General features: G+C 47.4%; 1 protein-coding gene across 2 annotated transcripts in view; it reads left to right on the forward strand.

Moving 5' to 3' along the window:
- igsf3 (immunoglobulin superfamily, member 3) overlaps positions 1-27,919 on the forward strand; it is a 67,772-nt gene that overhangs the window by 36,780 nt on the left and 3,073 nt on the right. For both annotated transcript variants that reach the window (XM_047600433.1, XM_047600434.1), the window contains 6 exons: positions 2,934-3,353; positions 7,787-8,173; positions 11,612-12,019; positions 14,446-14,871; positions 24,792-25,202; positions 26,841-27,290. In XM_047600433.1, the coding sequence (XP_047456389.1) occupies positions 2,934-3,353; positions 7,787-8,173; positions 11,612-12,019; positions 14,446-14,871; positions 24,792-25,202; positions 26,841-27,290 (2,502 nt within the window). The remainder of the gene's footprint in view (positions 1-2,933; positions 3,354-7,786; positions 8,174-11,611; positions 12,020-14,445; positions 14,872-24,791; positions 25,203-26,840; positions 27,291-27,919) is intronic.

Consider the following 27,919-nt stretch of genomic DNA (forward strand, 5'->3'; position numbering starts at 1 on the left):
AGGCACAAACATGAGTGTGTTTGTGTGTGTGCCAGAGAATGCCATCTCATGTTGTTCTTAATCCTTCCCAGATTGAGGTCAGTGGGGCTGTTGGAGGATCTTGGTGTGTTCTCGGCCCGACCCTTGGAAAAACCGGGCTGTTAACCGATTGGTTCTGTCCTCCCGGCATGTCTGTGTGCAGGAATCTGGTTGGGACGCGAAGTCTCAAGGAGCGGGGCCGGGCCAGGGGGACACGAAGGCTGCTTAGGTGTGTCTGTAGAGGGGGGTGAGAGACGGTCTCAGAACTGGGTTGGTGTTGCCCGCGTGCGGTTGTTATAGTAACTCCTGACTGTTCTCAGCGGCCCTCCGCATCATGTGGGAGGGTTGCCACGGCGACGGCAGGTTGTAGCGTAGGTGTGTTGTTGTGGCAACGGTGTGTCTTCGCGAGGCTGCCGTTCACTCATTGTTGACTGGAGTGTCAGAGTGAGAGAAGTGGACTTTGGTGATGCTTGTGCAATAATAATAAAAACGGTTTCCAGAGCCAACAGCTAATGGCAAAGGAGAGAGAGCAGACTGAGAGTAAGCAGCATCCGCTATAAAAAGCTTGGCAGTGTGAATTTTTCAAGCAGTGATTCATAAGGTTGTGTTTTATACCAACATTATATCACAATCCCAGTGTGCAAAACTGCGAACGATCAAACTGATGTTTGGTTACGATTCACTCCTTAACGCTCATATTCAGCATCATTCATTTCAACAATTCAAATCTCCCCAAACAAACGGTCTCGTAAGATCACGGCGAATCTGCTGCAAGTTAAACTGAACAATCATCACCCAGTTAAAACCTCACCTTAATCTCTCATAAACAAAGGATTCGGAAAATAAACACAACCACCGACCCAGTAAGATTCCCACGTTAGTCATTTCATCTCGCAGCCCGCAAACAGATTTACAAGCGAGATGGGTTTTTATTGTTGCCCATGACTACAATTCGCATCCCTTGCCGCCAGACAGTTTTTTAAGAACTCAAGGTAATGAGGAGACCGTGAGAGGCAATTTTCAGTCGGGCCGTGCCGGTGCTCTCAGAAATGCATCAAACTACCGCAGAAAACTTTATTGTGGTTTGGACATCTTATTAGAGCGCCGCTTGGAGAGTGTGACCCACCTGATTACTCGCCTTCTTTTCCTGCCACTTTTGTTTTATCGTTTCTCTGTTTGAGTGCCTTGTTAAACTCCAGTAACCAGATGTCAAGCCTCTGCTTTTCGCCTACTCCATATATTTTTTTATTTATTTTTTTTTTTCTCCCCCCTCTGATGTGTTCGTCTTTGTTCCCCCCGTTTGTTTCATTAGTGGTGTCGGTTTCTCTGTTCTCGCCGTCTCAAAGCCTCGCTCACGCTTTGGCTCGGAGACCCGTGATCGCGCAGCTTCACACGCAGAGGCGCACGTTTGGCGCGTGTGCGTGCACACGCTATGCATACTTGCATAAAAAATAAATTCAGGGTCGTGATAAGATGTGATGTGGGAGACATACTTAAAATAAAAAAGCAGTAAATGTAGTATTAATGCTAGACGTATTTGCAGTGCTATATAATAAATGATAAAAATCAGTTATTGCACATGATGATGATATTTATCTTCACAGTGATGATGTTTGAGTTTAGGAAGTATATAGATACACGAGTAGAAAAGAGCTCCTTGTGATTCAGCTTGAAATGAAGCTTGTTCCTGCATTGAGTGACAGCGAGTGACATAAAGATACCACGGGTCTCAAATATGCTGATTCGTAGTCTTCGCAACGACAATCCCCTAAGAGCAACAGCATTCAAACATCTTGACAAAGCGCTCCACCAGCACAAACCCGCACAATGCAATTCAATTTTCTGGCTTTTTAGAAATTCTCTGTCGCTACAGGGCGATGCTAGAAGGCATCTCTATGCATTAATTCATTCATTCCTTTTATCCGAGTTTAGCTTGAAATCAGTGGTTCCAAACCATCGACCCCCCGTGCGACACGTCGACCTTATGACTATTTTTCTTCCGTTTGGTTGTCAGATTTTGTATTTTAATCTTAAATCCGATGCTTGTTCTGCCTTCACACATGCACATGTGTGCGTATATACAGCGGCGTCTTAGTACACCTCCAAAAATACCCTTTTAGCTAATACCGGTTACTTTTAAAGGCCGTGCGTGTTTATTTCTGTCGACGTGCGGACCGTCTCCAGCCCGCTCTCTGAAATTATCCCCTCTTGATGTCTCTCTTGCTTCCTCACAATTGACTTTCCTCTCTCATCTCTTTAATTCTCAGCCGTCTGGCTTGAATTCGGTCCTTTATTCTTGGCTGTATTGTAGATAGAAGGGCCGGGCTGAATTTATTACGGTAATTTTAACTTGCTGTTTGTATATTTGATATGTGTGATCGTAAAAAGCGTTTGAAGAAGTTTTTTCGGCGAGATGGATCGTCGTCGCAAGATGTCATTGTGTCGCGTTTGGCTGTAGCAAACCATATGGGACATTATCCGTCTGAGGGAAGTGTCAGAGAGGTCTCTGGAGACATCTGGATTTGTGAGATAGAGAATAATCCATCAACACACAGTGACATGTGAAAGTCATATGTGGAGGCAGAAATAGAGGGCAGCCACCTCAAAACTGAAACGTGGTTGCAATAACACCTTTCCCTCGCACCTTTTCCTGGAGCTAATCAGATTATTAACTGCTCGCAGCAGAATGCCTGCTCATTTTCACTTCTATATTAGCCGTACGTGCCAAATAAACAAGCAGTTTTCCCAGCCCTCCACATTTAACAGAAACCACAACGTCGCACGCTAGTCAGGATTGTTCATGTATTATTTAAGTCGCCAGACAATACTTTTCCAAAAAGGTGTAATTCATAATGCATAAGTCTTTATTTATACCCACTCTAAGTAATAACTTTCTTCTCATGTTTTCTTCGCAGTCATCGCTGACTCGCTGACAGTGACGGCCCCGGCCCAGACTCTGTCCAAGGTGGAGGGCGACACGTTACAGCTGACCTGCGAGGTGTCTCGGACCACGGTGCAGCACACCCACTTGTCGGTGGGCTGGTACTTGAGGTCCCCGGAGGACGCGGCCGCCGCCCCTCAGGAGCTGGTCACTTTGTCGAGGGACTTTGTTTTGCGCTCCGGGGGTCCGTATCGGCAGAGGATGGCAGCAGGGGACCTCAGGTTGGACAAAACCAGCGCCACCTCCTACAGGCTGACCATTCATAAGCTGCAGCCCGTAGACCAGGGGCTGCTCTACTGCCAGGCCGCTGAGTGGATTCAGGACACAGACGGAAGCTGGTTCGCCATGACACGCAAGCAGAGCGACAAGACTCAGCTCCGTATTCAGCCCACTGGTGAGTGAATAGCACAGTAAAACCACTGACGGGAGAAGTAAATAACATTGACCATCTTGTGACAATACTATGTTCTGCTGGGAAACTTCTGGTCTTGACATTCGTGTGGATGTTATTTAGACATGTACCACCCACAGACCAGACCACTCACCCTCCTCCCAATAGCAGTGATGACAGCAGCCATCCCCAGGAGGATGGAGCCTGACACAGCTACAAAAACGGTTTAGAAAGAACTCGAAAAACATGACAAATAGCACAAGGTGTTGACCTGGCCTCCAAATTCACTAGATCCCAAGGTATCTGTGGCACGTACTGGAAAAAATCTGATCTACCCAGAGGACCCAAAGACCTCCACTACCAACATCCTTTTCCCGGAGACCAAGGACACCCTCCGAAGTCAAAACCGTTTTGGAGGCACAAGGGAGACCTACACAATATTAGGAACGTGGTTGTAATGTTATGCCTGATCGGTGTATGCCCCTTAACTGTGTGTGCCTGTAGGAGATAATGGAGCTGACACGGACGCAGTTATACATGCACAGTGAAATGTGTCGTCTTGACAATTAGACACGTGGATACTGGGAGGAACTGGGAGTTGAACCACCAACCTCTTAATTAGCACTCTGCTCCTTCCACCTTTTAAGCAACAAAGCAAAAGGCCGGAGACTCCGTAAGGGGGAAAAAAAAGAAGGAGGGGAGATAAAGGGTGAAGACGTTGGTTGAGATCCCCCCTTGTCCCTTTGACAGGCACGCACGCCTGCATGTGGGCCGTGTTCCTCTGATTACTGATCGGTATCTCACGCTAAGCTCATTAGCGTACTAAAAAGGGCTTAGCTAAACCTCCACAGACTCCCTACTTTTGTATTTGTGTCTGTTTGATGAGCAACATTACAAGCACATCCAAGAATACATTTAACCGGCTCCAAATTGCGTGGGTGTTTGACACAGGAGACCCAAGGCTTCCACATAAACAACCTCCCCAGGCAACATTTGGCCCAGGGATCAGAAGCAAAAAAAAAATTAAAAAAATAAATAAATAAATAAAAATTCAGCCACTTCTCGGCAGCAGTTACACCAGTCTGACAAAGAGTGCATTAGCGGGAGAAACTGTGCTGGTTCAACGCCAAATCTGAAGGAAGAGATCTCATGGTGGAAGGGAGGAAGGAAGTTACTGAGTGATGGATGAACAGAGAGGAGGAGTGAAGTGCGGCTTCTGGGATGAGCGAGTAACAAGGGGGTGCAAGATGGAAGTGTGTGGGTGAAACAAAGAGTGCGTCGGGGCAGCTGACGGAGGAATATGTCTCGTACGATAACGATCGGGTAGGCTGCCAGCCCCGGGACCAGAAGGACCAGAAACAAAGGCGGCTTGACGACTCCTCACATGTAACCGTAGCTTCCCGCCAGACTCGACCCCTTCACATCCAGTGTGCTGTGTTCCACGTGCACAAAGAATCCCTTTGTACGCTCCAAGAAAATGCCACGGAACATGGGTGATAAACTGCTTTGACATTAGCTCCATTACTAAGGAAGCATGCAGTGGCGAGTGTCTCATGCCAGTAAATCACTTCAAAGCGAAATCGTTTTGCGTTTCCCCATTAAGCATCGGATCCGCTCTGGACCGTTGTAACTTGATGGCGCCCCAGATAGCGCTGCGTGGATGAGAAGGAGAGCTCGAACTTGGATGCAAAGCAGGTTTGTCAGAAGAGTTCCTGCTCCTTCAGGGAGGAGGCAAAGGCAAGAAGAGCACCCCCTCTCAACACCCTTTGTCACTCTCTTTCTTCCCTGTGATCTATAATGGATGGTGGTATTGTTGCGTGACAAAGAGAATAAAGCAGTTGTGCTGCAGTCTGCAGCTGTGGCTGCAAGTCCTCAAACTCGAGTGTGCGTGTAAATGAACGTGGATTTCTCCTTGTGTACTTATTACGCAAAACGTGTGCAACTTGAACGCCTTGAGGCTGAGCTGGTGTATTTGATGTCACACCTGTCCAAGTGCATATTTGACGGGGGGGGGCTGCGAGAAAATTTCACAAAGCCGAGGGAGTAGCTTATCCATTAGACTCCCATTATAAAAGATGGAGTGGATCTCGAGACAGCCCCATCACTAGCTAATCACCCACAGACGGCAACAGAGAGAGGAGCAACAGACAGAATCCTAATGTACCTTTCACTCTCTGTTTTTACTAACTTGTTCATTCTCTTTCTTTCCCATCACCTCTTCCCTTTTTCCCTGCACTGGCATCGCCTCACTTTTGCATCGTGCGCCTCCTAACTTTTTTAAAATTTTTTTATAAACACCCGTGAGAAGTACATGGTCACCGGGTTTATATTCCCGCAAATGGCTCCTCGCGACGGAGCCCCGTGCGGAGTGACGAAGACATCCGAGCGAGTCACGAGACATTTGGATCGCTCCCCCTCCTGCACAATTGATCGCATTCAAATGTCACAATACAATGTCTTGCTGTCCTGCTTCCCTGTTGTCGCAGCAGGCAATACATCATTTATCTTCGCATCTGCCGGCTGTTCTCTTCACCCCTGCGCCAACACATGCACGTATGTGTGTGTACTACATCTGCGAGTAATCATTTCTTTCACAATTGATTATTCTCGCGATCATATTTTTAATTAATGAGCTTATCACTTCGTCGGTAAATTGTGAATCATGCACAGTTCCATTCTGTTGATCCTTCAACAAAGTCTCGGCATGTTACTTTGCGTGTACATGTCAACGTGTAGTATTTATGTGTTTGTTTAAACGATGCCCTCCTACCGCCCATCATAATGAGCTCCATCCCAGGGGCGGGCTTTGAACTTTTCCACATGAGCGTGTTAGTCAGGAATCCCATTTAAAGTCTTTGTAATTACAGCTCGGGGCTACCACCTCGCTAGGATACAAAGGAGCAGCAGTCTGCGGTACATCCCGTGCTCATCGTCTGGAAATTAACACAGCAAATAAAGCTGGACACGCATACGTACGAACCCCCGACAGCACATGCACGGACAACAAACTTTAATTTGAAGTGTGCACCGCAGCGTTAGCTGTGTTTACTCAGTCTGTTGTCTTAGACCTTGCATGAGGAGGAGCGAGCGTCTGACTCCGTTTCAGACAGCTGAAGAGAATTTTAATTAGATGTGTTTTTTTTTTTATTGCAGAGGTGAAACCAAGGGGGGAGAGATGGCTGAGCTGTCTGAAAAAAAAAATCACTGTTTTACCGGAGCCGTGTACTGCGTGACCTCTAACTCCTCTAGTTACTATTTTCTCTCTCTCACGAACTGAACTGCTATTTTATTGCCTCCATTCCTCCATGGCCGCCTCAGACCCCACCTCACCTCACCCATGCACCGACCGCTCAATTTCCACTCGCTCTCTCCCCGTTTCTCTCTCTGACTGTCTCTCGGCCTGCAAGTTCCGCATACCAAACTGTGTAAAATAAAAAATGAAACCGTGTCATGCATTTCAATTGAAGCGCATTTTTGTCATCAGAAATTAGCTATTTCTGAAAGCTTAATACCCCCCTCTTGAAGAGAACTCTATTATAATCATTATTATTATTATTATTTCCATTGTGCTGCGGGGGGGTGGGTATTAGCAAGAACTTCACGATACGATACGTATCACGATACTTGAGTCACGATATGATACATTATTGCGATATATTGCAATATTCTACATGGTTCACTGATAAAAATGGAGCTTAAAATACAAGTTGTATATATGTACATCAGAAAACAGTGATGATTCATCGGACAAACTGAGTCAAAAAAGCAATTGAAATGATCCATTTCCAATTTATTGCACAGAAAGTGGATCGAGTTTCTCGCCGCTTCCATGTCAAAATACAGTTCACAATTGTCTCCAAAAATGTGTGTCACTGTTTGAACACTCCACTGAACAGATTTGAAAATAAATGCCTATGCATATGTATTGCCTAAGTACTGTGTCATACGGTGCACTTTGCTTCGGATCAACAGGTTTTCGTGGCTGTGGCCGCTGCTGTGCTAATATCTCATGGTATCTCTATTAGATGAGTTCACAAGTTGGTCGTGTTCCCTGAACATCTAACTGGACCAAAGCACAATTTGCGAACTGCATACTCTTTGTCCAGCATGTTAGTTCCTGCCCCCAAACATCCCCTTTGAATTTTGATTGGGTTCCGAGTTTTGCCGCTGCCGATATGCCTGTCCACTTCTTTGACTGCCTCTCTTAGCGCAGCAGGGAACGCCGCGTAGCAAGGTGGCACTACAACGACACAGGTGCGGAAGTGGTTCGCAATCACCCAAATATCGATATGGCAATATATTGCCATATCGATATTTTTTCCCACCCCTAGTGCTGCCTCATTGACAATCTAGTTCCTACATTTTGTTTTTCTGGTGTTGTTGAAATTCCTTTTTGACCCTAATGGCCCTTTCTGTCTGTGTTTCCTCTCATTCAGACCGGGACTTCAGCATCCAGGTGAGCACGGAGCGACGGTCCTTCACGGCCGGTGAGCCGCTGGAGCTTCGCTGCACCATTGAGGCGCAGAATGTCCCCGAGCGATTCTTCTCGGTGTCGTGGGTCTTCAGCAGCTCACCGGTGGCCGTGGTGGGCCCCAGTGCCGTGCCTGTCCTGGGCCCCGATTACGCCGCCCGCGAGGCGGCTGGCCACATGACCGTGCGCAAAGAGAGCGCCAACGTGCACCTGCTCAAGCTGCAGCACTTACGCATCGAGGATGCTGGGAAGTACATCTGCCGTGTAACGGAGCGGGAGAAGACGCCCACGGGGGACTTCATCGACCGCAGCAAGAGGTCCCGCAATGTCCAGATCACAGTCCAGCCACTCAGTGAGTAATAATCCTTTCACTGGGCCGCTGGCTTAGTTGCTCTGTCCTTTGTTGTCAATTACACAAAGAGTGATGAGGTTTTCATAACGGCAGCTTTATCTTCATACAGGCCATATGTAATGTCACACTGTGTTCCTCTTCAGCCTGCGAGTAAGAGGGGGAAAGGATAATGCTTCTCTTATTCCTGATGTATTTTCAGTTTGAGTGGATCGGTAAGAATTGGTAATGCAGCATTATGGCCCTTCCCATTTCCCTTGACTTAGTGGGAGTGGAGGGGGGGGTTATAACTAGCATAATGGAGAGTAGAAGAGCCCAGACTGAAGGAGGCCGAGCTAACACCCATGAAATGAAAAGTGTGGAGAAAGAAAAGAAGCAGAGAAAGGCGTCAGGCTCTCTAGGGCCCTCTGAGTGGTTCCCTAGGCTAAATTAATGTTTTCTGCTGGGACAAACCTCCTCAGCTGGGCTAAGCTGGGATGGCCTGTCAGGATTGCAACTGATTGATACAAATACAGAGATCATCCCATAAAACCTCGCTCACGATTGTCTGTCACTGAGACTTTTCTCCCTCTCAATCACAGTGTTTGGGTGGCATTGCCCCTTCTTTCTGTACTGCCGTGTCTCTTGGGATGTATTCTGGATGGTGCCAGCTGCTACCAGCATAATAAAGTATAATAGATACAGAGTAGCATGTTCTCTCAAGCAGCAAGCACTACCTTATTCTGACCGCTCTGCATTTCCTGCTAAATCAGCCCTAAAACAATGGCCCAGAGCCTGCAGCTGTCTCCAGGGAATATTTCCATATGGGAGATTTTGTTTTCCCAACAAAAGACCTTAATGTCCTATAAAGGATGGTTTATACGGTTTACACAAGATGAGATCTATGGTTGCGGGGGGGGGGGGGGGGATAAGGTCCATGAAACGCAGCAGGAGCGGCCAGGCAGCATGTGTTTCACGTACAAACTTTCCACTCCTGCCTGCGCACCCACGCAATTTCAAGATGCGCTTCGTCGGTGTAATTGGTGGGATTGGGGGGAGAGTTGGTAATAGGTTGAGACAGAGGTTGGGGTTGATGAGTAAGAGGCAGTCAGAGGTGACAGCAAAGCAAAAACATGAGTAAACACTTCTGACAATTGAGTGTTGATGGATGAGTTTACCTTTCCAATGAGCGAGGGAGGGAGGGAGCTTACTTGCCAAACTGAATCGCTATCATGTAGTTGGACGAGTGCAAAGTTGGAGAAAAACAGAGGCGGTGTACTGCAATGGAGAGAAAATGCATTCCTTTTATCGGAAGATGGAAGGAGCTGCTGGGAAAATTATTAAAATTTTAAAAAAGAAAGTTCAAAGAAAAGGGATGGAAAGCCAAACATTTCCTGACTAACCCAAGGGAAGGCTGACGTACCTACACGTAGGGCTGACTAAACAATGTCTGGGTGTGAAGAAACGGGAGAATACGAGATGTTCTCTCGCAGCTGAAGAGCGAAAACTAAAGACAAAGAAAGTGGAATGGATGAAGGGTTCCTCTTTTCTGTTCATTTGAGTGTGATAGGAACAAGAAGCAAGTTTATTCCATATTCACAGAGGGCTCGCGCTTATTAGGAGGGCCAGCGAGCGGAGGGGAAAGCAGTAGAGCTTGGCCAGAGGGGAGAAAAATAAAGTGAAAAATCTGAACACCACAGCCCCAAGAGACAGCAGCACTTATCCCACAGGGGGAGATGGCTTTTGGGTCAACCAGAGCCCCATTATGTTTTATGGACATTGAAGTGAGTCTGAAAACAGATCAGACGAATACTAATGACTTTTATCCTTCTCTTCTGAAGTGCCCTTGAGCCTCATGATCTGAGCCTTCTTCTTCTATGTGCACATGCACACTTGGTGAACAGGCTTCACAGGGAACACCCCTCAACACACACACACTCATCAGTGTCGCCTCTCTGTCACTACGATGTGCCCGAGGCCAGTTACTAGGCTTCACCGGGCGCACTCTTACACACACACACACACACACACACACACACACACTTCCATACACAACCACAAGCCTGCAAACACACCTACCTGTGTAGCCCTTGCACAGGACCCTGTTACACCCCTGGGAAATGTCTCAGCGATTTGTTTCACTGCCCCCGGCCTCCTCAGCTCTCCGGTTGTTTTGACATAGCAAGTGTGATTCCTATTGTCTCCTCAGGATTTGGCACGAGAAGGAGTCAAGATTTTGAGGAACTTCTTTTTTTTTTTTTAAACTACTTCCCCTCTAACCTACCTTTTTTTGTTGTAAAATATCCGTGTACGAAGGCTCCGGAAAGTGTCTTGGCCCCGTACTCTTGTCTGAGGTTTTATAACTTTTTAGACTCACTAATTGACAAAGTGAAAATATGATTTGAAATCTCGGTATAGATCCGTTTCGCAACAAGCAATATGGCATTTCGGTGGCAACTGTTTGCATTTAAAACCATGACATTCCTTTTATGTGAATCTGTTGCAGGATCACATTTTAGCCGGGTTGTCATTAATATATTTTTATGTGCGTTTTGAAGTGTTGTTTTGAAGTAAGCTGTAGCTGCACAAACACATCTCACCTGAGATGTTGTTTTTTTTCTAAAGACACTTGGTGCGCTAAAAAAGAGATGAAAGAGATAAGAGAAACTGTTTTTTCAGTTCTGATTTAGCAAAGGTTTAAGTTTCATTACTTCTCAGCTATTGAAGAAAAATAAGCTAAAGAAACTGAATTTCCCAATTATATATTTGCCTTAATCTATTGTCTTTTGTAGAGACTCCGGTGACATTTATTTATTTTTTACGTTTTATTTCCTCTACTTCTTCTGTTCTCTTAATCACAGCAAGCAGCATTTACCAAACTCCTGGAGCCTGAGGAAAACATTTCTCTGGTTTGACACACATTCTACTCTCGCTCTAATACCCTCCCTATGGTTAAACATGGGGGATGTCATCATCGTCCTGTGAGCTGTGTCTAAGCAGCAGGGCCATCTAGCCAGATACAGAGTAACCCTTCAAGAAAAAGCTCCAGACTGCATGTGACCTGGGGCAGCGGTTCACCTTTCAGCACAACAATGCCCTGAAGTATGCAACCAGCGCTGGAGTGGCTTTAGCACAAGTCTCTGATTGTTCCTTGAGTTTCCCAGCAAAAGCCTGGTAGACAAAAAAAAAATTTGGTAGACAATTCGCAGAGACAGATGGCAGTTCACAGATGCTTCCCATCCAATGTGACCTATTGTAGAGGTTCACCGAATACAACAAGAAGCTGCATGCGCTGCAAAACCATTAACAGATTAATGCATTTGCAACAAAAAATATGTCATGACTCACGTAGAATATACATCATAATAAAAAGGGAGTGCAAAGGAAATGAGATCTAAAAAACTCACCCACCTGCTGTATAGTTCTCAAAATCCTTTCTTTGTGTTTCCTCTTTCCGCTCAGAGAGCAACATCACTGTGTTGCTGTCCAGCAACTCCTCAGAGGTCCTCGAGGGCGACGCCATCCTGCTGACCTGCTCGGTCCTCTCCGCTACGGGCCCCCTCTCTGTCGTCTGGCAGTGGACGGACAAGCAGGCGAACGGGCCGACCCAGGAAGTGGCTTCCGTGTACCGCGACGGCACCGTGTGGCACAGCCCCACCTACAGGGAGCGCGCCAGCTACGGGGAGGTCCGCGCGGAGAAGGTGCGAGACGACACGTTCTCTCTGTCCGTGTACAACGCGTTACCTGGAGACGAGGGCCAGTATCGCTGCGTAATCATCGAGTGGCTTCAGGCCGGCACCGAGCCAGAGCTAACCTGGACGAATTTAGGGGAGAAGTCGGCCAACAAGACGGTCACCGTCAAGACTGTTGGTAAGTTATTTTTTTCTCGTACGTACTTCTATCTTCAAGTCAGTCGCACGCGTAAATGTTCCGAAGTGCAGTCTGTCTGCACATATGCACATCAAATAAACGAGGGGCATATGGTTTGTGATTTGCGAAAAGACTGATGAGTGGCTCCCGCAGGACATGCAGTCCGCTGTAGAATATACCATGGTTTATTCATGGAATGCTCAAGGGAAAGAGCCATTATGACACACACACACACACTCTAAGACCACCTGCCTCATATCAAGACCAGCGCTTCCATGACACCCGTGATAGACTCACACACACCCATATGGATTAGCCCGAATTATTCGGACTGAAGTGCTGCGGCAATGTGTTCAACAGTCTGCGGGTCTCCTCTGTCACCGCTGAGTTAAGCTGAACATCCTCGGTGCTGGCTGAGGAAGCCACTGAAGCGGAGCAGCGAGGAGCTGGCAGGCCAGGAGCACCGGGCGAAAATGCGCGCACACACACACACGCGCACATATACGCAACAGCTAGCGGATTAGCTCCCCGCAGCAGCACGCAGCGGGGCTGCAGAGAAGAGATGTCAGTTTTTAAGTGGCCATTTGTTAAGTTCGGCAACAACAGAAACGTTGGTTTGAGGAGCAGGGGACACATTATGCAAATCGGGTAAAAGAAGACCAAAGCTACTCATCTTTCTTCAGTTACACTCCTTGACATCGCCCCCTTCTCTTCGCCATGCTTGTTGATTAAAGGATTTTCTGAATGTGCACTGTTGTGCTGTTGTTTTATTGAACCTAAACCTAAAATGCAAATGGAATCCTTCTTTTTTTTTTTACTCCAGCTTTGTTGTTTCCTACAGATCCTGTCCGACTGCTTTTGTCCTTGAGTCGTGTAATACAAAGAGAGCAGAAAATCTTGTGCTCTGGTTTTGTTCTCATGTCACATTGATCTGTCCCCTGAGTGAACCGGTCTACAGGCTGTAGTTCAGCACATTACATATGGCTACTGTACCTTCATTTAGTCCTCTTTTATGGACTTGCTTGCTGTCCGGACCCAGAGGGAATGGTAGAGGCACGTCCCCTGGGAGTCACGTGTATTTGTTGCCACAGTGAGGACGAATGTCCTCAGTGGAGAGTCTTCTTTGCGGCTGATTGGCTTACGGGGCCCTTAGGGTGTCTGGGGTGGCAAGTGTGCATGAGTGAGACGCCAATGAACACATACACACATACACACACAAGCCAATGTTTAGTAGATACTCGTAGACTTAATCTTCCAAACAGCCGCACGCCCTTTGTACGAAACAAACACATTTATGTTTATTCACAAAAAAAAAAAACAAGGAGGCAGAGTTGTATAGAGAAATAGATTGGCATGAAATCCTCTTTTCTGTCACAGAGGGAGGCAGGCAGCGAAGGGAAGGGAAGGGATGGATGGATGGAAGAGATGCCACGAGATAAGGGATCGAGTAAGAGCGGAGAGTTATCGTCTGTTAGAGAATTATGGCCCCAGGCGGCTGTCCTGGCAGTAGCCAAGTATGGACAGAAAGCCATTGATTACACACCCTGAAGGGCACCGGGATGATCGCTGTCAGGGGACGCGAGAGGGGTGAGGGACAGAGCGAAAGACGCCGAGCTGTTGACAAGAATGGAATAGAGAACCTGCTAAGTCTTGAGGAAAACAAACGATCCGATTTGGCAAAAGTCTGACTTGGCCAACGTGTCCCCGTTCTACCGCGAAGTTTCTGGACCATGTTTCTGACGCTCAAGTTCAATCACTCACGTCCACTGAAATGTCCTGAAATAGCCGCGGCAGGCCCAGGTTATTAAAGAGCCATGGAGATAGGGGATTTCTCTTTATCTCGTCTCTCTGTCTTTCTAGTCCCCCCTCGCTCTCTGCGGTGTAGGTGCATCTTGGCAATAATATATGGAGTTGGGTGAATGTTTTCAGCTTAATGAGGATAGTTTAGACTTGGCAAGGAGTTGGGCGTAGATCGAACATCGGCGCTTAGAGGAAATCTCTCCCCTGGGCTTTCCTTTGTTGCATCACCATTAATTTTGAGGCACACTCTCCCAGTCAGCTGCACAAACTCATGCACACAAAGCTGTCATTAGACACTTGGGCTGTAATGATGAAGGACAATATTCCTGCTTTACCTATAGGCAAGTGCACTTAATATAAATCTTGTTTGTTTCAGTCGTAGGCTTTATTCCTCTTTGTAGCCATGGTTAAATGGAAGGTAAAGATCTAACGGGAAAAGATCGTGAACTCCGCCATCATTTGCTGAGCTTTAAACTTTTAGAGAATACGCTCAATCACAAACCAAAGATAGGGTTGTACTACTACAGGCAATTAGCAGTACTCTGCGTTTGAATGGTTGATGATTAGCCAGCTCTTTTACAATGTCTCATTCGAACCTCTTTCATCCCCTTTCTGCCACCTTCCAGAGTCCTCCTTTGCGGTTTCGGCCTCAACGCGGACGCCGTCTGTAAGCTTCGGCGACAACTTCGACCTCCTGTGCCTGGTCAAGCCCCGCCACAACCCCCGCGTGCCCACCTCCGTCACCTGGCGCTTCATGCCGGCCGGCAAAGAGGCCGGCGACGGGGAACAGGGGGAGTTCAAAGACCTGGTGACGTTCACCCGCGAGGGCACGCTGCAGTGGGGGGAGCAGCTGCTGGGGCTGGGCACCCGCACTACCGTGGACCGCTCCCACTCCAACACGAACTTCCGCCTGTCGGTGACCCGCGCGGGGCGCCGCGAGGCGGGCAAGTACCAGTGCACCGCCGTGCTGTGGAGGAGGAACTACGACAACAGCTGGAGCAGGGTCGCCAACCGCACTTCCAACCTGCTCGGCATCAGCGTCCTACAGCCAGGTGAGGCCGCACGCGTGCTCGCCAGCTGGACACGCGCCTAATTGCAACGTGTCACAGACCCGCACACGAGCCGGGACGAACACCGATTCAGGCACACAGCCACGCGAACGCACACACACTCACATAGGGTGAATTCATCAGAGCTTAGAGGATTTCAGCCTGCTCTAATTGCTCTTAGTCTCTGGTTTAGGCACTAATTGGAGTGTCTGTGGATGTGTGCGCAGGGCAGGGTGGAGTCTCCTAATGGAGCGCAGTGAATGGATTGCTAAATATCCCACAGGAAGAGAAAACTGAGTGAACGAGGCAGGAGCGAGGGAGAGTGAGAAAGCGTGATGAAGGGAGTGAGAGATCCGTCCTTGAACCTTTTTCCTCAGTGGAGGCATTAAACAGTCTACACCGTCCTCATTGGCCCTCTGCGCGCCGTACGAACGGAAAAAAAACATTCAGACACAACCCAATTAGAGGAAGAAGACAAACAAAAAAAAAACCACACACACCGAAGCACAAACACGCATGGGCCCAATTTAACCAAGTCTGCTGTGCCTCAACAGTGTGATACTTCATTTATTCAGGTGTATGTGCCCACGGGCCTCATTCTGCTCATAAAAAAGCAAACAAAAAACCCCCCCGCAACTTTTAAAGCAGTCCTTCCTGCAGTCAGTGCCAACGAGGTTCAGATCTTTTGGATTCAGCAAGAGAAATGTGAGCGTAGTGTGGGTGTGATGAGTGGTAGGTATTCAACTTGCGGTAATAATATCACCATCCATGTAAAATGCCACAAGCAGACCCACTCCGTGTTCAGGTGAGGACGAGTGAGATGCTGTTTTGAGTTCAGAGACGATCAGCGACGCTCGAAGCGAGCCAGTTGTCGCACGCACAGCACAGATGCCGTTTCGGGCGATGCCGCGATTGATTCGGTTACATGCACGGATGCAAACGGTTGTAAACAGACACGTGCGCGCGCGCGCGCAGAAGCACCACAGTGCACAGACAGCGTTTAACTTGCTTGACTGACTCTACGCTGACCTTAACCGCTCATGCAGAACACACAGCCTCCCCGGCCCCTTTCAGGAGTTATTTAGAAATCGACTTATCATCCTGAATGCTCGTTTACTTTCCCTCACATGCACAGTTTACCTTGTTTATACATAACCAGTAAGACGCGGGGGCCGCTAATACACCTGGACAAGGAGATTTTTTTTAGGGGGCTCTCTCTCCGCTAGCTGTGTCCGTCTCCATGACAAAGTGATCAGTTACCTCGGTAATGCCATCCCTCACCGTGACGATGTGATCAGTTGCCGGCTAAAATCCAATCAGTAACCGTAACAGTGCGATCATTCTGAGTGTAAGGGCAGTCTCCCACAGGGGAGGACGAGTGAGTAATTCCTTTATCTTACTGGTCGCTGAGGACTAGCTCAGTCCTGGTCACGCTGTGTTCATTGCCTCTGCCTCCTGTTTGTTTTTTGCCTGTTTTCTTCTTTTTTTTTTTCTTTTTGTGTTTTGGGGACCTTCATTTAGACGGATGATTCATTTGTCAGAATGTAGGACGTCTCCCTCTGCCTCACGCCTCTCCTCTCCTTCCCCATCTGCCTCTTCCTCACTGTTTTCCTAAATGTAAACCACTCCTGGCTAAGTGAGCGGCTGGCATTTTCAGCTTCTTCCTCAAAGAAGTTGAAATAAAAGGAGTGTAATGAGGTGTGAGCAAACACAGCATCTGACGAGATACATAATTGAGGGACTTTCAAGCATGCTTCATGCCCGCTCAATATGCATGAGGCGCCTCACCGGCGTTATGTGTGCACATACAGCGCGTCGAGCTTTTCCGCGTGGATGCCTCTTGCGTCGCGCGTCTTCGGCGAGCTTTCGTATGGCCGCTGTGCATCCAAACAGAAGCCCCGACTCACCCCTGACACCCAGGTTTGCAAAATGCAGAACGACGCTGCTCGTTAAGCGGTCGCGTAGCTTCAAACGACACAGAGTGAAAAACCGGCACCGCAAACGGCGCCCTTGATCCGGCGACCGCGCGTCTTAGATCTCGGCGAGAGGAGCGGTGGATGCAGATTAAAGCCGGACACCCTCGGAAGCAGCCGGCTGGTCGGCCTGATGTTTCGTCAAACTGGTGCGCGCTGCCTGTGGCCCAGCGTCGGCCTACTTCCTGTTCCAGATTGCATTAGCAGCTATGCTGCCTGCGTCCAAATCCCATGGGTCATCTCAGAGCTCACCACCGCATCTGCACATCACATGCAATTTCTCAGTGTTTGTTGTGAGGGTTACCCTGTGCAGCAGTTAAACTGAAAGTATCCACTATAGGCTACATGCATTAAACCGCTGCACACTGCAACAGCACAAATATCATCACCCTACACAAACATGCAGCATGTGTGTATGTGTACACCCTGTTAAGGTGGGGTGGGGGGGGGGTTACCTCCCAGAGTAAAACTGTAATTATCTGTGATGGAACACGATTCAATATTAGCCCTCACAGCAGAGGATATCAACGACCACACAAAGAAATAACATAAACACACGGTATATATCTTCACATGCAGTGGCGGTGATATTAGATTTCACCTGATTGAGTTTTCTCTTTGTCTCCTTCTGAAATGCAATAATGGCAAACACGTGTTCAGCATGGCAGATCACCGGGGGAAGCCTCAGTCTCTGCAACACGATCTAATATCATCTGCTCATAACTCTAAACTACATGCGCACACACACACATGCACATACCGAGAAAACATGCAAAACTAATTATGCTGAATCTTCCCTAATGGAACTGGAGTTTAGATTAATGATGATTTGGGGAGATCAATACATTTTTGTTTCTCATCATTTGAGTGTGTGCATGTGCACGTTTGTGCGTGCGTGCGTGTGTGTGTGTCTGGCATGAGGAGTGGGATATTAAGACTGTCTGGTTATTGGCTGAGGTAGAATAATGACGGTACTGATGTGCGGAAGGGGGGAAGGGGTCCCATTTAGAGCTGTTCCTAATTTCTCCAGACACACCTACGCCTGCCTGGCTAGCTTTCGCTTCCGTGATCAAACACCGTGATGCTCTTTTGTGTTTTCCCTTTGAGTTAGAGGATACATTCCTCTTACCGTCTTGTCCTGCCTCGCATATCCATGCTTCAGTTCTGGCTCAGCGATGGTTGAGGGTGCCTTCCCACCTAATGTGGCACCGGCAGATGCCGCATGCGCTCTCCTTTCATGCTATTAGATGCCACCCGGCTTTTATTGATGGCGTTGGCATTACCGCAGCCATTCCTGGACATTCCTGCTCATCAAGGCATGAATGGTAGCTGTCTGTCTTCATTATTTCCCGGCAGATCACCCCCGTGTCCTCTTTTCTTCCCGCCTCTCCACTTCTGTCTTTCCGTATTTTGTTCTCGCTCTCCCCATAAGCCTCTAATGTCTCCTTTCCCCTTCACTCTCACTTAGCTTGCATGTTGCCCTCCTCGCGCGCCCCCAGCTTCTTTCCCACTCTTGTGATTTTCAATATTTTATAATTCCCCACTTCCCTCCTCCTCATAATTCTCTCATTATGTTTACATTTATCTTGAAATAACTTCTTCACCATACTCGGTATTCCATGAATAATAAGGATATGACAGCCGGGCTTGTTTGCACACAATAGTGGCTTTATCACAGTGTTATTGCTGGTGACAGGGTTGTAAATCTTTGCCGTGGCCTCTTTTTTATTTTTTTTTTATTTTTTCATTATTTTTATTTTTTTCAGCTGCAGCTTTGGATTGCCACGAGCTCACCTGAGGCAGGATTGTGTGTACGGGGCTGCGCGCTTGTCCCTCAAAACACCACCTGCCTCTTCCGTGTGCAGTTCATGCACCGCGTGTGCATGTGCACGGCGCGCACTCTCGGCCCGTCCGCCGCACACGGGGTGTCGCAATGTGCGATAAATAAAGACTTTGAGCGGCGCACTGAAACAGAAATTAATTTCATAAAAGGTTTTTGATTAATCACGTCTCTTTCAGCCATCCAAGGTCAGGTCCCTTCACCGCGTGCCGTCTTCCTCGCAACCCCTTTATGCGCTCGGCACAGGCACATTTCTCTGTCAAGCCCAATCCTATCTCGGGCTCATTTCCTTGTTCGGCCCGATCTGCAGACACAATGAGATTCTCTGTGTTGTGTCTCTCCATCTCTCTTAAGCACCTTTGTGTGTGTGTGTGTGTGTGTGTGTGTGTGTGTGTTTTTTTTTTTTTTTTTGTATGCGCACACAAGCCGTTGTGTGTCCTGCTGCTGCTGTAATTGAAGTCGTAACTCAGAGCTAGATACAGTGCTGCTGCTCCCCATGTAAATCAGCAGCTAATAGTAGGAGCAAGCCGGAGGAGCCCAGCAGTGCTGCCTCCGGAGAATACACACTCGCCATTCTCCAGCCTGCACTGGCTGAATGACCACTGTTCTCTCTGGTTTAATAAGCCTAATGCGTTTTATGCTTCTTGGCCGACCCCCTCCAAACGCACACACACCGACACGCACATGTGCACACGGCACAATCTGATATGTTTGCTCTCCCTTTCCCGCCAGTGTGTTTGCCATTAATCCCCCCGCCCCCCCTCGCTCCCCCCAGTCTGACCCCATGTCTCACGCACCTCATGTGCATCCACGTCCCCTCTGTCCAGTCTGTATCCAACAATCACTCTTTCAGACAGGCAGGCGGGAAGAAGGAATGTTCATTCACGTATGGATGGTATTCAAGTATGTTTCCAAGACCATCCAGTTTCCTAAAACATAAAATTATGAATATCTAAAATGTTATTCAAGGTTTTTCGGATTTTCACGTTCAACTTCCAATAAAAAAAACAAAAAAAAAAACAAAGTGCACTGAATTTAACTTATTTGTATGAGCTACATTACCTAACTAATCTTCTAGAAATGATCTGGCGGCATAATCGCATATATATTCAGAAAAATTTAAACAAACTATTCCATAATTTATTTACATGATACACATTATTTACTCAAACGCCATATTTATTTCGCACAAAAAAAAGTATGGAATTTTGAAATTTCTCTGCAATCTTTGCAACGAAAGACTGAACCGATCCGGGTGGAAGTTGGTATGCGCGGTCTGTGTTTCTAAGACGGCTGTTCCGCGTCCAGATCCCCGTAATTAGGCCAGTCTTAATCTTTTTTTGGGGGGGTTAACAGGGGAGAGATGAGAAACGGTAATATCCCTCTGACACAATGGGATCATAGATGCATCACGGTCATTAGCAAAGATATTGGGTTCCCAGTTCAGCGGAGGAGCCAATTTTCAGTTAGGGGAAACCCCATCGTTCATCGCCTCCGACAAGCAGCCCACTCTGATCTGTTGCCCCCTGTGACAGAGGTCCAGGCAGGCTGTATTGCACAGCAGTTTGTGTTGTGTGTGAAGTGGCAGGGGTTGACAAGTAGCAGCAGGCCAAAGTGTGCTGTCCCGCGGTGGCACAAGGGTGTGTCTAAAGCCCCTCAGGCCTGACATGCTTGGTGTCCTGACTGCGGATAAGCCCACAAAAGGCTGTCCTAATGCTAATGCTAAAGGCGGACCAGGCAGCCATTAAGACTGTAAGTCCTCTGGAGAGACTGCTTGCTGCTTTCTGAAATCCCCCCAGGAGCTTGTTCTCACTTTCTGTCTTTTACATCTCTCTCATCTTGTCCTGGCTCCCTCCCTCCCTCTTCACGCTCACTCGCCTTTTGCATATCTGTTCAGTTTGATGATATATCCCGTAACCTTTTTTTTTTTTCCTCTCGTCCTGCCCCCTTTAGAAAATCTCATCCCAGTCCCCACGTCCGCCTCTCTGCCATCATTTATTCCTCTTGTGTCTGCGCCTCGTCTTCCGTGTCTGTTCCAGACTGTTTCTGTCTTTTAAAGTTGTAGCATTATATTTCTGGCACCGTATAGGCTTAAAAAAACGCCGAATGTGAGGAGGAGACTTCTTCAACACCTCAGGTGTTCGCACTTCATTTAGGCCTCATTAATATTCATACATCCACAGGTTAGCCTGAATATTCATGCAGCCATCAGGTGATTAGACAGGAGCGACAGAGATCATTAAAACGCAGATGGGAGGAATGAGATAATGATTGTCCAAAATGAAGACTGTGGCAAAGGAATAGGACGAGAAAGTTGAGTCAGACATTTCTACCCTGGAGCCTGTTGTATTAAAAGATTTCACCTGGAGCAGCAGCACAGAATGGAAATGGAAAATGAATGGAATTTCCTCTCTTGACAAAGAATAAAGGATAATATTCTTTGATTTGCCAATTCTAGCTGCATCCTCCTCTTATGAACACTCACCAGGCAGTTTTGTAGCTCCTTTGAAGTTATCCTAAAATTTTGTTACGAGTACGCGGGCGTGTGTGCGAGTGCGCTCCGCTGTGCTGCGGTAGCATTCGTAGCGGTACACTTCTCCTCCCCCTGGACTCAAACTTGTTTTCATCTGCAGTGTTTCATAAACAACAATTGGAGCTTCTTCTGGGGTCTGGGGACGGTGCACTTTGCTATCCGTCTTTTAAAAAGCGGGGCTGCTGTTTGCTGCCTTTGTGTGCTAAGCACAACTGGTAAATAAAAGGAATAAAGACGGCGTCGCCTCAACTCTGCAGTTTCCTGTAGCTGTTAGCGCAACAAATTAGGCACACATGGAAAAGTGGCGAGGCAAGGGTCCAACGCGCCAATTAGCGGCTGCATGTGTGGATTCGTAGGTGTCTGCGTGTGCGTGCGAAGACGACACACATCCAGAAAAACTGCTGAAATGCGAGGGCTTCCAGCGGAGCTGAGATAGTTGAGGGTGAAACGCAATCCGTCTCTTATTAGGTCTCCACTTCACCCACGCTTCCCTTCGTAAGAATGAGCGTTTTGATTAAATGTTACCTCGACGTCGATGTGAACAATGTGAACGCGGATGTGACTTCTCCCGCTTATTGGCGATACCAGTGACGACACGTCTGTTGAAAGGTATCTCAGCCGCGCCGTTATGGTCACAGAGGCGGCGTTGCCCGGGAAACCACAGAAGGCAGGTGAACAGTGTGAGATGCTATCAACAGTTTACTAAAAAATGGAGTTAAGAGACGTTAACGGCTGGCGCATGTAAAGCGGTGTGCATTTTCATTTTCGCACCAAAACCGGAAACCTGACTGACATGCAAAGCTAACGCAGAGCTGTGAGAACAAGAAGCATTTCCAGCTAGAGATTTGTCCTCTTTTGCCGATGAACCCTTGAGGCTAATTAAAGAAACACAGAAGCGAAGAGCACATCATGATTCCTAAAATAGGTATTGACAGGCTTTCTGACAAACATGAACCCGGAGCCGCTCCTGCTATTTAGGGAATGCACATACATGATGAGACGCTATGTTAGCACCGCAGCGCGTGTTTGAACTGGCTCCTCGCGCGGGTTTTTCTCTCCGCGACGTAATGAGTCTTCCCTCATCAATACCGCATTCGCAAAACCCCACTGTATCTGAGTTTGAATTCTTAGCCTGTCTACTGCCTGCGTCAGCAGATGCATTGATGTAAGTGGTAGGATGCCTGCGCTGTTGCTGACAGAAGAAGCCTCCCTCTCTGTGGTACTGGACACGTGTCAGAGGATGTGACAAGCTGGCCTGTGAAGTCGCTTTCACAGCAAGAGGATTCTGCAGGGAGTGGAGACTTTAAAGTTGTTTTGCAACATAAAAAGACAGTTTTCTCTCCTCTTTATTCCCTTTCTGCCCTTTTGTCCATTGTCCCACCATTTTATTCATCCTTTCTCTCCCTAAAGATTGAGTTTTTATTAATGCCAGTTAACAACAGCTTGTGCCAAAATAATTCGCTTATTATAGATTTTAGGCATTTCTGTAAACACAGATATATGTCAAAAGACATTCCAGCCCCCATTTTTTTTCTTCTTCTCCTGGCTGCCATTTCAAACTCCAAATGGGATAACAGAGAATAGCTTTGGTCTGTGCCAATCCAATCCTGCACGGTTCCGCTTCAGGAGAATCGGAAGTCATTTTCCTGGAAAAAAACGGTGGGAAAAAAAAAAAAAAAAGATTGCTACGATTCCACAGGGATCTGAAGTCACGTCAGATCGGGACATTTCGAGGCTTCCTAACAAGTCTAGTGGGTACAGACGCAGTGGTAATGACTAATTTAAGATGCCAGCTCAAAATGCTTCTGCACAACGGGGTGGTCTTGTGATGCCTTGTAGCAGCACATATTTTGAACACAACCAAACGCAGGCGCGCTGAATATATAATGCAAACATGGATAGTCACCAGCAGCGATCATTTGAACATGCTCACCAATCTGTGGATAAGGATGAGGTTTTCAAGGCAGATGGCTGTGACCGTAGGCAGTCAATCAGTCACTCAGTCATAGCAAAGCTCTAGTGTGGGCCAAGAGGGTGCATAAAACTGGAGGTGCAGAGGGTTTTTTCACACATTAGAAGCATAGAGATACCGATACTAAGATGATCCCTTTTCAGTGCCTTACTGTGTGGACAGTAAAGGTAATAAAACAAATCTTAAATGTCAAAAGCAGTTCGGTTCATGAACAGAGTGATTCTGAGCCAGCATTTGTTACCAGCTTTAGAAAATTTGATGTTCAGTTTCATGGATACATTGAAATCTTTGCCAAAAAGGAAAGTTTTATACTCATTGTTATTCGGGATCTAATAGTGCGTAACTAGTGCCGGATAGTTTTCCGTGGGTTGAAACAACTAACTGTAATAAGCTATTGCATTTCTAGCATTCGGTAGAGCGCCATTCATAGGGAAAGTGTTTCCTATTTAAACCTCAACTTCCCATCAGACCCTTAGAACAGGGGTCTTCAACGTTTTTCAGGCCAAGGACTCGCAATCTACCAAACTACCACAACCAGGATGACTGAGAACCGTCACAGACGCATTTAGAATACGTAAATGTTAAAAAGAAGTTTTTCATATTTAGCGGCTGCCGTTTGTGCATGTGTTACTCGTGTAAATCTGGCAGATATTCGTCCTCTGATCCAAAAATAGATGCTCCGCTCTCATTCTGGTGGTAAGTGACCTATCCAGAATGTTGCACGTTTGCCGCTAAAACGAAGTGAGAAAACGTGTTTCTCCAAATTGCCAACGCTAGGATACCAATTAAATACTCCTGATAGATGGTGATGGAGTGGATCTGCAGTGGGCCTGTGTCATATTTGTTTGATTGCACGTGAATGCCGAAGTGTCTTTGTGTTTTGCCATCTTGTGCAAGGGGAGCGTGTGTTTTCCACACGGTTTGTTACCGAGCTAATCCTCCCCGTCCCCGCTAGCATTTGACAGTAGGGCTCTGGTCGCGGTCACACCTGATGTACCTGCAGCTAATCCTGTCCCACGGCCGATGTCGCCGTAACCAATCCTGTCACGGCACTCAGGGCAGCCTCGGCTCCTCGCTGACATCTCAGTCACACCTCTCCGTCGTCTCCTTTCTCTCCTTTCTGCTCCCCTCCTTCCCCGCTCGACTTAAAAATGCATTCCTTCTTTTGTTTCCCCATCTGGCGCACAGACAAGCCCCCCTGCCCTGCTTTTGTCTTCCATCTCACCTAATAATATCCCTCCTTTGCAACCCACACCCCTCGCCTTCACCCATGTTTCCCGTTCTGCATCTTTTCTCCCATTTCCACCTTGATGGCAACAGACCTCCCATCTCCTCACCTTTGATTTGTTTGACATTTCCTCCTCCTTTACCTTTCCCCCCTTTCTTTCTTTCCCCTTTGTCAACCGGTGCATCCACCCACACACCACTATCTTTCCCTGCCCTGCTGCCACCAGAAATAAACCCAGCCACAGGTCGTCTGTCACAAAACAGAAATTGCATTGTGTACCTGTCACCGGCGCTCACATTTCCCTACACCCATAGGAATGACAGTCTACTCTCTCTTCTTCTCCCCTCCACAACCCCTCCCCCCTTAATTCCTCGCAGAGAGTAAGCTGAAAGTGCAAAAGAACAACCAGTCTCAGGTGCACCTGGAGGACAGCCGCGTCAGGATCAACTGCTCCATCGCCTCCCAGACCAGCCAGGACTCCCAGCACGCCGTGATGTGGTACGTGCGACGCGCAACGGGGTCGGAAGCCGACGAGCTCCTGCTCAGAATCGAGCGCTCGGGGGCTTTCGAGTACGGCGCCTACGCGGAGGAGGAGAGGCTCAGGCGGCGCGTGCAGGCCGAGAGGCTCTCGCCCCGCCTCTACGTGCTGACGCTGAACAGGGCGGAGAGCAGCGACTCCGGGACGTACTACTGCTTGGTGGAGGAGTGGCTGAGCGACCCGGACGGAGCCTGGTACCGGCTCTCCCGGGACACGTCGGGGTTCACCCAGGTTCTGGTCAGGCAGCCAGGTGAGTTGACGTTCAAAAGTGCTGTTTTCTTTACCGACGTTTTTATTTGTTCCCCGCAGAAGCAGCAGCCCGATTCTGACCTTACACCTGCCCCAGGCGCAGATCAGGCGGAGAGAGAGATGAACTGAAGTTATTTCAGCATAAATCCTCTTGTCCAGTTCTCAGAAAGTTTCACTTAAAGCCGCGCTGTAACTACTGACATCCCACCTCGGGAAACGCATCTTAAGCACACACCAGCTCAATATTTTTTCTCTATGCGACTGAATTTTCCCCTTTCTCTTTCACCACAGCCTTTCTACCTTTCTCTAAGTCCCAAATGAAAATAAATAGGCCAGTAACACATCCATCTTGCTGAAGGTGACTTCTTTCAGAAAACTCTGAGCGCACTGTTCCTTTGCCAGGTGTCCTGTTTACAATTCAGTGTGTAATCGTCAACGTGGAATCCGTCCAACTACGATTTGAGGATGAAAAAACGCTTATATAGCTTATAGAGGAATGTAGTGGAAAGTTGACACTGTATCTATGCAATCGTAAAAATGCACACATCTGAGAATACGTGCACCTCATATCAGCGAGGAACAGGTTTATTATCAAAAACAATACAGTAACGTGTATTTCACCGTATGTATTTTAACTATTAATCACCTAGAAACACTGTCATGAGATAAATGCAGTATATCATGCCGTATAAATATCATGGATGTTCTTTAAGGTGTTAAAAAATTCACCTAGGAAGACATCCAGAAATCTGCCTGTCTGGAGGAAAGATGAGGGGAGACGGGTGCCAGATCGAGCCTTTTTTTTCCCTGCTCTCCTGCTGTGCTTTCTGCCTCTCATTTTGCTTTAACAAGGAGACGGTTCCAAAAGTGTTTGTGAGAGGTGCCCAAGCAAGCCAAGGCTTCACTGTCTCTCTTTTTTTTATTTTTTTATTTTTTTTCGCTGCAGTGGAACTGGGTCATAGTACCACCCCTGAAGGGTTTTTTAGCATACCCATACAGACAGACACAGTAGCCTTGGGGTTGGATCTAACGCTGCTGGGGAGCTGAAAGACCGGCCATGGCTACACTACGGGGCAGCACTGTGGAGCTTATTTGTGCCGTTTGTTTTTACATTTTGTAGAGATCGGTGTCCCACTTCCAAAATCGTGTTTTTTGATGTGTGGTATTCATTCGTTTGAATTGGTCTCAAATTAGGGCAGTAACTTTCATTTTGGTTATATAATACTCTTAAGTACTCGCAGTCATTTTAATAATGCAATGTTGGAAAATGCAATTTCCAAAATGTCACATTTTATTTTTTCAAATTAATGTTTATAGTGTAGTGGTGCACATACACAGATCAGGTGTAACATTAAGGCAAGTTAAGTGAATACCATTAACCATCTTGTGACCATATAATGTCACAAGAATGTGACAAATTAATTAGATCCCAAAATGATCAAGTATCCCTGGGATGATCCACAAAGGCCCCTCCCCTCAACCCAAAGACCCCCAACAACATCCTGTTGTCCCTCAGAAGACCCATGTCCACTCACTGATGAGTCATTATAGGTGTAAATTTCCATATCAAAAATCCATATTCACTTTTTCCTGCCCTAATCTTTTTTTTTTTTTTTCTGTCCGTCTTGGACCTCCGCAGAGATACGACTGCAGGTGGAAGAAGTGGAGTCAAATGTGACGGTGAAAGAGTCGAGCCCCATCCGCCTGGGCTGCAGCATCCCTTCGCAGTCGTCGCGAGACTCCCGCTTCTCCGTGTCCTGGTACGTGGAGCGCTCCGAGGACGAGGCCAGCGGCGGCGAGCAGCCGGGGGAAGGCGACGGGGAGCGCGAGTGCGTGTTCTCCATCGGTCACGACGCCGTGTTCGGGAACGGAAACTGCAGCCCGAGGGAGGAAGCGGGGCCAAATTCCCGCTTGCAGTTCGAGAGGATGACATCTGACCAGTACAGCTTGACTATTCAAGGAGCGCGGCCAACAGACGCGGGCCGCTACTACTGCCATGTGGAGGAGTGGCTGCTCAACCCCCGCAACGCGTGGTATCGCCTGGCCACCAACAACTCCGGGTTCACCATTGTTAATGTACTGCAGCAAGGTGAGTACTTAATGAAATGAATCCACGGTGCTTTTATAAATGGAAGTGGCGGTAAATTGTATCAGCGGCTGTCCTTTAAACCTACACTGGCAATATAAAATAAACGACGGTTGTTCAATTAACTGCTTCTTAAAGGGATGAGCCTCCTTATGTTATGTAGTGTCATGTTTCCCCAATCATAATCTGTCCTTTTTGTCTGAGTACAGGTTACAAGAAAATGATAATTGACCAATTACAGACCTCCTGCTTGGAGTGCCTTACATGTCGTGTCATGTCAGCATCGGATGATCTTGCTTCTCCTGGAGTAGTATTTATGATACAGAAGTTAAAATGTGAGCCGGCGAGGCCACTCGCATCTCAGGTTTCAAATTGACTCATTAGTAGTGTCAAAAGCTGTGGCGGGAACAAAAGAAATCAAAATTCATTTGCAAGTTTCAGCTAATGCATTACAAGTTACAATTTCTTAAGTCAATTTTTGTGTTGTAATGAGTTTTTCAGGAAGCGTACTTCTCCAAATTATTACCGGGGCCTTTATTTACCTCAATCACAGAAGGTGACGGACCTTTATTTGCGGCGGCCTTTTGTTCCGGACAGGTCTTTCTTTTCAATTTCCTCTTTTAATACCTTTT

Source organism: Mugil cephalus, chromosome 12, assembly GCF_022458985.1.
Source record: "Mugil cephalus isolate CIBA_MC_2020 chromosome 12, CIBA_Mcephalus_1.1, whole genome shotgun sequence".
NCBI classification, from domain to species: domain Eukaryota; kingdom Metazoa; phylum Chordata; class Actinopteri; order Mugiliformes; family Mugilidae; genus Mugil; species Mugil cephalus.